The 12448-nt window shown below is 55.1% G+C and overlaps 1 protein-coding gene across 1 annotated transcript; it reads left to right on the forward strand.

Moving 5' to 3' along the window:
• Window positions 1–494: 494 nt before the first annotated feature.
• Window positions 495–12187, forward strand: TBX21 (T-box transcription factor 21). Its single transcript, XM_047709071.1, has 6 exons — window positions 495–1351; window positions 9111–9265; window positions 9609–9730; window positions 10298–10456; window positions 10594–10655; window positions 10924–12187. The coding sequence occupies exons 1-6, from the start codon at window positions 861–863 to the stop codon at window positions 11540–11542; spliced, it is 1608 nt and encodes a 535-aa protein (XP_047565027.1). The 5' UTR covers window positions 495–860; the 3' UTR covers window positions 11543–12187.
• The last annotated feature ends 261 nt before the right edge of the window (window positions 12188–12448 follow it).

Genomic DNA, 12448 nt, shown 5'->3' on the forward strand with positions numbered 1-12448 from the left:
CAGGACGCCCAGCGCCCTGCAAATCTGAGGCTGGAGTGATGCAGTCCCCTTCAGGGATCTCTGCCCACTGCCCACCTGCTGCCAGGTCTGCCTTGGGGCTGGAGGAACAAGATGCATAGGACACAGCCCACCTGGGTCTCTGGCCTGGAGGAAGAACACAGACACTTCAGGCAAGCCACTTAGCACAGAGCCTCTGCGCACAGTGGGCACCAGTGGATCTGTTGAATGTTTCCCGTCTAAGCAGCTCGGACTGAGTACAGACCCTGCTAGTTGCTCCTAGAGTGCTGCCACAAGGCTCTGTGAGTCCCATCCGGGCCAACGCCATCACCGACGGCTTCCTGTAGGAGGGGACCTTAGAGCTGAGCCTTGAAGGATGGGTGGAATTTCCACGAGGGTCCAGAGGAGAGAAACAGGTTGGCGTTTTCAGGTGGACGGGTGGACTCTTCCAGAAGGTAGTCTTGAAGCGCGAATTTCGCGGCGCCTGGGGACTCGCCACACTGTGGGGGCCTCCAGTCCTCGGCGACTGCATAGAATTTGCAGAGTATTAGCCACGAGGGGGCGGGGTGAGGCGGGGCGGCGCGGAGGTGGTGGGGTGGGGGGAGCCCGGAGAGCTTCATAAAGCCACAGCAAAGGCGCCGCGGCGCTAGTGACAGCGGCCCGCTGGAGAGGGAGCCCGGGAGCTGCCGCGCGCCCGCCGAACGCGGGCGCAGGACCCAGGCGTCCGAGGCCGGGCTCGAGTGGGGCTCCCCCACCCGCGTTCCCGCCCCCGGGGCCCCGCCCCTCGCGACCCCCCGCGCCTGCCCCCCGCGCGGAGAGGGGCCGGTCCCCGACGGCAGCGGGCAGGTGCCAGCCCGCCCCGGATGGGCATCGTGGCGCGGGGCTGCGGAGACATGCTGACGGGTACCGAGCCGATGCCGGCGAGCGACGAGGGCCGGGCGCCTGGCGCCGACCCGCAGAACCGCTACTTCTACCCGGATCCCGGCGCCCAGGACGCGGCCGACCGTCGCGGGGGCGCCACCCTGGGGGCGCCCTACGCAGGGGGCGCCCTGGTGCCCGCTCCGCCAGGCCGCTTCCTCGGAGCCTACGCCTACCCGCCCCGGCCCCAGGCCACCGGCTTCCCCGGCGTGGGCGAGCCCTTCCCGCCGACGGCGAGCGCCGAGGGCTACCAGCCTGGGGACGGCTACGCGGCCCCGGACCCGCGCTCGGGACTCTACCCGGGGCCGCGCGAGGACTACGCGCTGCCCGCGGGACTGGAAGTGTCCGGGAAGCTGAGAGTCGCGCTCAACAACCACCTGTTGTGGTCCAAGTTTAATCAGCACCAGACGGAGATGATCATCACCAAGCAGGGACGGTGAGTGAGACGCGCGCCCCTCGAGGCGAGCGGGCCCGGAACAAGGACGTGGTTTTTTTTTCCTGCTGTCTAGACGGCGCCCCTCACCGTTTGGCTTAGGCTTTGGGGGAAGCGGGGAGGGAGTTGTAGCGAGACAGAAAAGTTCTGGGGGTTGTTTTGTCCCAGGACATTACACCAACAGGCAGAACTCAGAAGGGAGATGGAGCAGAGTGGGTGCGATGAGAAGCTATCATGGTTTAAGGGTGTGCCCTTACCTCCCTGCCTGCCTCCATGGGGATCTCTGGGCAGAGAGGGACTGTGTTTCGGATTTAACAGGGCAGGACCCCTCTTAGCCCCTATGTGGAGAAATGGAGGAGAAGGTAGGGTCTTGGTACCCCAGACAATAACCCAGCACAACCACCCCCACCCCCCAACTTCTCCTACCTCTACCCTCCCACGGCCCACCTCTCCAAGCCTTTTTGCTGCTGTTGTGCACAGGTCAGTTTTGGGAGGTGGGTAAGCCTGGGATTTGGTGACATGGAGAAGCTGTCGCCAAGTTTCCTTTCCGGTAGTACTTTGAGATCGTATGTCTCCTGTGAGTGTGTTTTAGGGGGGAGTGGTAAAGTGTGTGGGGGGCTCAGATCCCTTCCAGGCATAGGCCCTGCCCAAGAGCCCACATGCCCATGGGCCTGAGCAGGTGAAGCTAACTTATGGGTCCCAGCGGGCAGCCAGTCCCACTCTGCTCCTTCCCGCCTCTGTCCCCCGAAAGTCTGCCTCACCCTTGGCCAGATACTTTCCAGTGTATCTGGGGATCCAGCCTGGGGAACCCATGGCTTCTATGCTTCTGGGGACCCTGAAGCCCAGTGCATGCGGGGTAGGGTTTGGGGCCAAGGGTGCTGCTTCCGGGGAGAGCCTCCTGCGTGGGGAAAGGAAGAGAAACTTGCCACTGGTATTTGTTTAGTAAGCAATGCTGAGTGGGCCCTGCCTGGGTCTGGCCTGGGAGAGTGTGCACCCACCGTTCCCTGTGGGGGCCTGCTCAGACTGGGGACCAGGGAGGACCTCTGTGAGGCTCTGTCATCAGCGCATCCAGGAGGTGTCAAAGGGCAGAGCCCAGGGTGCGGCTTGGGGAGGGAGAAGGGGCAGGGGGTGGGGGAGACCATGCTGGCCCCAGGGGTGTTGGCATTCAATCTAGGGATAGCTAGGACATTCTTCCTTTCCAGGGATTTCTGTGGGGTAGCATGGGATTGAGGGACCTGTCCACCAACAACGAATAGCTTCAAGTTGCTGAGTTGTACCTCTTTCTCTGGGATGAACCGAGGAAAGTTGGCATTTTTTTTTTTTAAGGTGTGGCCTTTATCCCTTAAGCCTTCTGAGAATTTCTCTCTATGTCCCCCAAAACCAGTCCCCTCTGAGTGCTGCCAGACACAGCCCAGGCCTCCAGCCCTATCACGTCTGAATTGGAGGGGGACCCAGAAGATCCTATCCAGGCCCCTTCCTGCACAGACAGGGAAATGGGCTCAGTGACAGAAGGAGACTCTCTGAGGTTTCACAGCCCACCTGTTGTAGGCAGAACGGGCACCTGAACCCAGATGGTATCTGCCTGAGCTTCTTTCTCCAGCCCGTCATGGCCGGGAGTGAAAAGAGCCACCTACACTGTCCAAAGGCCTTGATGCGTTCAGAGTGCTTTCACTTCCATTCTTCCACTGTGTGCTACTATGTAGGCCAAGAGATCTCCCCATTCACAGCTAGTGGTACCGAAGCACAGGGACGGCTGGTGGCTTGTCCTTGGTCGCACAACTGACCTGAACTCAGGCCTCTGCTCTCAGGTGCTCAGGAAGCTCTCCCACCCGGGGGCCTGGCCCGGGTCTCCCTGCCACCTGCTGCCAGGCTCCTGCCCTTCCAGTCTCGAGGGGCGGCCTGCCCAGAGCCTTGGCCAGCACTTCGGAGATCCGGGTGGTGGGTCCGGGGCTGGCTGTGGGCCGCCTGCAACCTGGTTGGGTGGGTGTCTCATGGGGATGCGGGCATGCATCTCAGTGAGGTCGCCGTCACTACCCCTGTGGCTTCCTTCTTCCTTTAGAGTCTTGCTGAATAATTCTCTCTTGACAAGTCTTGTTGTCTCCCTTTCAGATCCATAAAACTACTTTCCTTTTTTTTTTTTAAGATTTTATTTATTTATGTATTTGACAGAGAGAGAGATCACAAGCAGGCAGAGAGGCAGGCAGAGAGAGAGGGGGAAGCAGGCTCCCTGCTGAGCAGAGAGCCTGATGTGGGGCTCGATCCCAGGACCCTGAGATCATGACCTGAGCCAAAGGCAGAGGCTTAACCCACTGAGCCACCCAGGCACCCCAAACTACTTTCTTTTAATATGAAAAATTCCAATATATACAAAAGTACAGGAAAAATCTCCACCTACCCATCACCCAGTTTCAACAGTTGTTACTGCTTGGTCCAATCTCATTTCTTCTTATCCTCACTCACCTCGCTTCTGCCTCCCACCCCCTAGTCTGCAGTTATATTAGTGATGGCGGCAAGTATGTAGTAAGTAAATCCTAGGCACTATATTCTTGCATCCTGAAAATTTCTCTATGCACGTCTAAAAGTGGTTTTTTTTAAAAAAATTATTTATTTATTTATTTATTTATTTATTTGACAGATTGAGAGAGAGAGAGAGAGAGATCACAAGTAGGCAGAGAGGCAGACAGAAGGAGAAAGGGAGTCTACGGCCATACCACCCTTAACGCGCCCGATCTCGTCTGATCTCGGAAGCTAAGCAGGGTCGGGCCTGGTTAGTACTTGGATGGGAGAAGGAGAAAGGGAAGCAGGCCCCTGCTGAGCAGAGAGCCCCATGCGGGGCTTTATCCCAGGATCCTGAGATCATGACCTGAGCCAAAGGCAGAGGCTTAACCCACTGAGCCACCCAGGTGCCCCTAAAAATGGTTTTCAAAATTATTCATTTATTTGTTTATGTATTTATTTACTGGGGGTTGGGGGGAGAGAGAATCCTAAGCAGGCTCCATGCCCAGCACAGAGTTTGACACGGGACTCAATCTTACAACTCTAAGATCATGATCTGAGCCAAAATCAAGAGTTGGACGCTCAACTGACACCACCAGGTGTCCCTAAAAATAGCTTTTGATAAGTAAACAATATCATTAACAAACCTGAGAAAAAATTCATAAATATCATCAAAATTTCCTTGACCACTTTGTAATTGCATGTGCATGCACGTGTCTGTGCATGTGTGTGTGATAATCCTCAGGCTTTCCATCCATCCTGAGGAACTGCTTCAGACACCATGGGGTCCCCGTTGGAAAGGGGCAGTAGTCCCTCACCATTTTCTTTGATGCCTTCCCTTGAATCAGACCTCAGGGTCCCCATGGTGGGGTAGAGGGGACAGAAAACACACTGTCCCCCATTCAGTCCTACCAGCCCTCATAACTGGGCACAGAGCTCGGGCTCCAGTGATCTTGGAACTTGGCGGCCATTTCCTTATTCTACTGGCTTATGAAGAGCACGGCACACTTTCTCTCCTGTATGGAGGGCTGGCCCGTCCCTCCGTGGGTTCCAGTGACCTGCCTGTCACCACCACATCACCCACGGCCTTCTTCCTTTTTGAAAAATCCTCCCAGGCCAGGCCCACCCACAGCCCCACGGCCTTTTGCCTTGGGATGACTCACTCTCTCCCAGATCCTTCCTCTCCCACCCACCCTAGACCCATCCCTCAGTATGGACAAGTCACACAGTCACTCTCTCCTCCATGGGCAGCAACAGGGTGGGGCACAGTGGGGGGTGGCAATTCCCAGCACCAGCAACTGACCCCAGCAACTCGGGTGGGGCACGGAGGGGAAAGTGAGGTAAAATGTTGGACTGGCCAACAGGAGAGGTTGGAGTTCAAAGTTGGCGCGTTTGTGGAAATTCGGGGTGCCCACCGCGGACTTGTGCTGTATTTCTGGGTGGCACTGTGTGTGTACTGTGAATGTGTTGGTGGGCATTGACTAGATGATGGTAGACATTCTCAGCAGAGGAAGGGAGAGGCGGGTGTCTGCATGTGTGGGTGTGTGGGAGTGCATTCATGGCTGGCAATCCCCACTTTTCTGGGTGTGATTAGTTGATTATTATAATTAAGATAACTTTGGGTAGTTCTGTTGTTAAGTAGTTCAATTTGTGTGCGTGTGTGTGTGTGAATTTAGTGTTGGAGGAAACAATTTCAGTGCTGCAGGATCCTGGATCACTGGCCTCACAGCCATTGTGGCCTTCCCTACAATCCCGACTCCTAGAACTTTGTAGATCTTTAAAACAATTTTCTTTTATATTTTTCTTTTGTTGCGGGGCAGGGGAGCACTTGAATTTGGACCCACTGGCTTCATTTCTCTCAGGGCAGGTGAAAACAGCTTTACTTTTTGTTGGCCCGTTTGCTAGTGGCTGTCCGATTTCCACGAAGCTGGGTCTGAGGTTGGTGGGTGGAGATCTTTGATGCCTGAGTACTGTTTGTGTTTCCATGGGTCCAAGGCACTGCTGGAATGTTCTAAAAGGTGCTGCTAATTAATACTCCCACAAATAACGAATAAAATGTAAGAGGACCCATTTCCCCACAGACTCGTCAGCATTAGAGATTAATTTTATTGATTGATTGATTGATTGATTGATTTTTAAGATTTTTAAAATTTATTTGACAGACAGAGATCACAAGTAGGCAGAGAGTCAGGCAGAGAGAGAGAGAGAGGGAGGAGGAAGCAGGATCCCCGCAGAGCAGAGAGCCTGATGCGGGGCTCGATTCCAGGACCCTGAGATCATGACCTGAGCCGAAGGCAGAGGCCTCAACCCACTGAGCACCCAGGCGCCCCTAGAGATTAATTTTAAAACATCCTGCCAACACGACACCAAAACTACCTCCTTGTAATTTGTTTGTCACGATGGTGAGTTGGAGCCTATCAGAAGTGTTCAGGGGCACCTGGGTGGCTCAGTTTTTAAGTGTCTGCCTTCGGCTCAGGTCATGATCCCGGGGTCCTGGGATAGAGACTTGCATTGGGCTCCCTGCTCAGCGGGAAGCCTGCTTCTCTCTCACCCACTCCCCCTGTTTGTGTTCCGTCTCTTGCTGTTTCTCTCTGTCAAATAAATAAATAAATAAATAAAATCTTAAAAAAAAAAAGTGTTCGGGATCGGACGGGTATGATGACCCTGCAGATCATTTCGAGATGGGCTAGTCCTATGTGGCAGCGGAGGAATTTAGGGTCTTGGGCTCTATCCTCTGAGGGCAGGATGGTCTTTTTGGAGAGAGCTGAGGTTGGCACCAGACCCTGTTGCTTCCCAGCAAAGTGTCATGTAAATCAGGGGCTATTTTGGGATTCCCAGCTGGTGGTGATTCTAGACTTTTAGGGTGAAATGAGACCTCCTTTCTCCTCTCCCGTTCCCCCATCCTCTTCCGGCATCTCCTTCATGTCCCTCCAGCAGAGATAAGTGGGGCGGAGAGATGGACGCACAGCCCGGGAGACCCTGACTCTGCCCTCTCACCAGGGAGCTGTCAGCTCTGCTCTCTGCTCCTTGGTTCCTTCAAGTATAAAATTGGAAATACCGTGTTACATTTCGGGCGAACTGGATGCTTCTAAGTAGAGACACAATGAATATAGTCCTTCCCTTCCTTTAAACCTGCAGGTTTAGGCAACAGCTGGTTATAATACAGAAAATGTGGACAGCCTGACCGCTGTCATACGATGAGATGTTACTAGAGACGTGTTGAAAATATTGTTTCAGCTTTAATTATTTAAGGTACCCTCCCTAACCTTTGATTTCTCAAGTCAGCTGCCCTCTGAGCCCCTGGGACCTGGAGCCTGAGGCTAGAGCTCAGGACCCTGGCCCAGGGTCCTTCCGCAGACCCAGCGGGCTTTGATCGCTCTGGGCCAGCGAGAGGGTGCAGTGGGGGAGGGACCGGATGAGCTGAGTTTCACATCTTTCAAACTTTTTCGCAGCTCTTAGAGGAAAAATGGTTAGGAGTTATTGTCCCCATTTATGGGTGAAGAAACTGAGGTTTGGTTTGGGATTTAACTTACACCAGGGGATGGGGCCAGTAAGTCTCTCATTTTTTTTCTCAGCATGGGAGAGTCTGGAGAAGACAAGAAGGTGGGGACACCTTCCCAAGGTTATCAAGGGTGTTGCTCTGGGATCTTCTGGGGCCTAGGGTCCACCTAAAAGTGTTCCCAGGCCTCTGGAACTCTCCCTTCTCCGGGTTTCCTGACACATGGGCTGGTGTCTTTCTTCCCATCTGGTATGACTTCTTGTAGGAAGGGAGAGGTGTGTGGGAATGCGAAGTCATTCTGATGAGAGTTTGATTCTGCCAACCTGCAAATTCTACTCTTCCTGTTTGGGTTAAGAAAGAAAAGCTAGGCCATTAGCCTGGTGCTGGTAGAGGTGGTGGTTGTAGTAGGGGCAGTAATGGTGGAGGGGACCATTGTAGTGATGGTGATAATGGAGGTGACGGTTTGGTGATGGGGGCAGTGATGGTGGAGGTGTGGTTGTAGTGATGGTGGTGATGGGGGTGGAGGTGGAGGTTGTAGTGATGGTGGTGATGGGGGTGTTGGTGTGGGTAGTGGTTGCAGTGATGGTGGTCATGGGGGTATTCGTGCAGGTGGTGGTCATAGTGATGGTGGTGATGGGGTGTTGGTGGAGGTAGTGGTTGTAGTGATGGTGGTGATGGGGGTGGGGGTGGTAGTGATGGTGGTGATGGGGTGTTGGTGGAGGTAGTAGTTGTAGTGATGGTGGTGATGGGGTTGTTGGTGCACTGGTGGTTATAGTGATGGTATAGGTGGGAGTGGTGATGGTGGAAGTGGCAGAGATGGTTGGGTAGGGAAGTGCTTCTTTCTCTTGATCTATTACTCTGGCACAAGGGAAGATAATGCAGCATCCCAACCTTGACTTCCTCCGCTTTCCCCTGGAAGCAAGACTTTGAGCGTGAGAATTGTACTTAATAGAGTTCTATTTCGGGTGGATGGAAAGTTTCAGCTGGGAATTTAGGTACTTCTATGAGGCTCAGGCCTGGGACAGGCCGTACTATAGACATCAGGTCCAGGAGGGTGGGGCAGGCAAAGCCTGGGCACTGCGGGGCCGGGAATGCGTGAGCACCGTGAGGGCTGCTGTGGAGAGGATGGGTCAAGTCCTGAGACCACCCCAGGGCTTGGGGAGCTGAGGCATGAGGGCCTACTGGGAAGTGCCTGTGCGGGGCTGGCTTGTGGCTTTGCTCCCCAGTAGGAAGCAAACGAAGATTAGAGACAGTGCCTTGTAGCTAATGTCTAGAAACCGATCCTCAGGATGAAAAACACTGAAAAGCCCTGATTCATAGTGTTTGCTGATTTCCATGGTGTGAAGACTCCTGTGGTGCCTGATTTCGAGCTGTGCACGCGGAGTCACTGAATGCAAAGTCAGGAAGAGCTGGGCATTCGTGTGGTGTCTAGTATTTCCATCTTGCAGGAACAAGAGATATAAGTCGCTTCAAAAGCAGAGATAATAGTGAAATATAGTAAACGAACTGAGAAGTGATGATTTTTGAGTAGTTATTACCTTGGCTTATAAGGCAGTATACTTAATTGTAAGTTTACATAATTTAATTTAAAAATATTGCCAGTACATAACAATTGCCTGGCACACGTCCTGGTCATTTCCAGTCGGCTCTCTCGCAGGATGCCAGCCGATGCCAGCACACCACCGAAATGAAAGCCTCTGCATGGGGGTGGCCCTCTGCGAGGTTGGGGGGCTGATGGATGTCGGCGGGTCTCTCTGTTCTCCCCAGGAGGATGTTCCCATTCTTGTCATTTACTGTGGCGGGACTGGAGCCCACTAGCCATTACCGGATGTTCGTGGACGTGGTCTTGGTGGACCAGCACCACTGGCGGTATCAGAGCGGCAAGTGGGTGCAGTGTGGAAAGGCTGAGGGCAGCATGCCAGGTAGGAGCGCCCTGTGGAGCGGTGGGCACGCTTTTCCTCTGAGGCTGGGCGCCCCCTGGTGGATCCAGGAGGAACCCCCAAGCCCTTGCCCCCTACACCTGAGTTCCCCATTCCACCCTTATCCCCTCCCACTTCTCACTCCGGTTGGGTTTGTCTTCCCTTCTCTACTTGCCTTAGCCTGTCTTCTGCTCAGTCCTCTGCCCCCACCTCCCCTTGCCCTGCCGCATCTGGCCTTCCCCCTGCAGCCTTTCTGACATCCCCCTCAGAACAGGCAAAGAAGCCCCACATCACTACGGGTCTGGTCCCTAGGGGGCTGTGTGCCAACGAGGTTCACTGTCCACAGGAAACCGCCTCTACGTCCACCCAGACTCCCCCAATACCGGGGCCCACTGGATGCGCCAGGAAGTTTCATTTGGGAAATTAAAGCTCACGAACAACAAAGGGGCCTCTAACAATGTGACCCAGGTAGGACTCCTTGCCAACCCCCACCCCTCCTGGCTGATTCGGTTCTGTTAAAGTCATCTTCCTTCCTCTCTCACTCGTTCTTTTCCACATGCCTGGGCAGGGGGGAAGATGAGGTGGGAGGCGGCTGACTCTCACGGGCAGATGTGGGCTCGCATCTGGGATGACATGTGCCAAACCAGCCCTGGGGGTTTCTTCACCGAACCCCAAGCTGCCATCACGCGTGCGCCATGCTGGGCATAGATTTGGTGCCAGTGGTCCCAGGCAATGGATGCAGAGTCTCTCTGAGTTGAGCAATACTGTTAACAGAGCCCCATCCCTGAAAAACCCTGCTTGTACTAATACCTCAGTCGCAATGCACATCTGGGGGATAAGAGACGGGGCAAGGGGGCAGAGCTGATGCCCTAGAGAGTCTGGGGACCGGAGCTAGAGCGCCTGGAGGAAGTCACATGGTAGCAGGGTGGGGCAGTGGACATGATGGCCTCAGGGTCCCTGCTAGCCTGGCCATCGGCCAGCCAGGGTGGGGGTAGAGGACCCGTCGACCCCCACAAGCATCCGGTTCTCTCTTAGATGATCGTGCTCCAGTCCCTCCATAAGTACCAGCCTCGGCTGCACATCGTCGAGGTGAACGACGGGGAGCCGGAGGCAGCCTGCAGCGCTTCCAATACGCACGTCTTCACCTTCCAAGAGACCCAGTTCATCGCCGTGACCGCCTACCAGAACGCGGAGGTGAGGGCCTTCGGCCTGCCCGAGCTGCGAGGGGCAGGAGGGGGAGAGTGGGGCTCACCGTCTTCCTCGGCGGGACATTCAGGAGTTCCCTAGCCCCAGACTCGGGACTCAGGTGCCTCCATCTTCCCTCTCTCTAGATTACTCAGCTGAAAATTGATAACAACCCTTTTGCCAAAGGATTCCGGGAGAACTTTGAGTCGTAAGTGCTGCTGGGTTCAGTTCACCAAGGGCCTCCTCTTGGTCCCTCCTGAGGCCTGACTCCAGACATGCGCAGAGCCTGTATCCTCTCTGCCCCTGGGGGTGGGAGCCAGTGGGAAGAGATGGGACGGATGCTTGGAGGGCAGTGAGGCCAGGGAAAGAAGGTCCAGGGAGGGGCAGGCAGCAGGCAGGCTCACAGGCGATGGGTTCTGTTCGTGACCCCTGTTTTCTTGCCTTTTTTTTTTTTTTTTTTTTTTTTTTTTTTTTAGCATGTATGCATCTGTTGACATGAGCGTGCCCTCCCCGCCCGGACCCAACTGTCAATTGCTCGGGGGAGACCACTACTCTCCTCTCCTACCGAACCAGTATCCCGTTCCCAGCCGCTTCTACCCCGACCTTCCTGGGCAGGCCAAGGATGTGGCTTCCCAGCCTTACTGGTTGGGGGCCCCCCGGGACCACAGCTATGAGGCCGAGTTTCGAGCAGTCAGCATGAAGCCTGCCTTCCTGCCCTCCGCCCCTGGACCCACCATGTCCTACTACCGAGGCCAGGACGTCCTGGCGCCTGGAGCTGGCTGGCCGATGGCCCCCCAGTACCCTCCCAAGATGGGCCCAGGCAGCTGGTTCCGCCCCATGCGGACTCTGCCCATGGAACCTGGTCCTGGAGCTTCTGAGGGACGGGGGCCAGAGGACCAGGGCTCCCCTTCAGTGTGGACTGAGATCACCCCCATCCGGCCAGAGTCCAGTGATTCAGGACTGGGTGAAGGAGACTCTAAGAGGAGGCGTGTGTCCCCCTATCCTTCCAGTGGCGACAGCTCCTCCCCTGCTGGGGCCCCTTCTCCTTTTGATAAGGAAACCGAAGGTCAGTTTTATAGCTACTTTCCCAATTGAACAGATGACATGACACGAACAATGTCATCAGGTTGGAGGACATCAAGTACCGCAGACAGGCGACTCAGGACTGGGAGGCCCCCAGCTCCCTCTGTCCCTTCTCCTTTCGTAGTTGGTTGAGGAAGAGGGGCGCCAAGAAGGCTTCTGGGGTTCACTTGCTGCTTCGGGCCCAAAGCGAAACCTGAGAGGCGTGTTCCCTGCCCCCTCCTTTGCCCTAACTACAGTCATTTACCTGGTGCTGCTTCTGGCTGTGGGTTCCCAGCTGGAGAACAGAAAACAGAACAAGAAAGTCTTGGACACAAAGGAGCTTCCTCTCTTCTGTGGGGTGGGTTAGGGGTCAGGTGTGTGCAAATAAAGATGCTGAGGATTTGATGACAGCCAGCCAGCCAGGGTCGGCGAGGGGACTCAGATGACTTTGGGGCAGCTGGCCTGGGCCCCACCGGCTCGGAGACAGTGGGGTCCCGAGGAAGAGGCTGGAAAGGGGAGCGGGGTTGGTGCACACCTCAAGGAGCAACATCTTGGGGTGGGGGTTGGTTGTGTGCGCTTTCTTTCTTTCTTTTTCTTTTTGAACGGGAAGGCTATTTATTGTACAGAGAGTGGTGTCTGGATCTATTTCTTTTGTCTTCATCACTTTCTGAAAATAAACGTGAAACTATAGAATGTGTCCTGCTTCAGTGCCCTGAAGGGGGACATGGATGGGGGCTCCATTGGGAATTGCGAGGACACCATCCATCCCCGGCTGCAGCAGAAGTTTCCAAGAACGGGAGCTGCCTAGAAATCCTGAGTGGCTTCATTCCGGGGACAGACAGAGTCAAAGCAAGGCCATACGTGCTACCTTTGGCACTCAGGCTGATGGCTGATTCCACCTCGTAAGGCATCTTGGGGCAGAGAGCGGTCCCTCTGTCT

Source organism: Lutra lutra, chromosome 16 (assembly GCF_902655055.1).
Source record: "Lutra lutra chromosome 16, mLutLut1.2, whole genome shotgun sequence".
Taxonomy (NCBI): domain Eukaryota; kingdom Metazoa; phylum Chordata; class Mammalia; order Carnivora; family Mustelidae; genus Lutra; species Lutra lutra.

Coding starts and splice junctions, on each gene's coding strand:
- TBX21 (XM_047709071.1), top strand. CDS start 861: ATGGGCATCGTGGCGCGGGGCTGCGGAGACATGCTGACGGGTACCGAG. Junction 9,731..10,297: donor CCTCTAACAATGTGACCCAG/GTAGGACTCCTT, acceptor GTTCTCTCTTAG/ATGATCGTGCTCCAGTCCCT. Junction 10,457..10,593: donor CCGCCTACCAGAACGCGGAG/GTGAGGGCCTTC, acceptor CCCTCTCTCTAG/ATTACTCAGCTGAAAATTGA.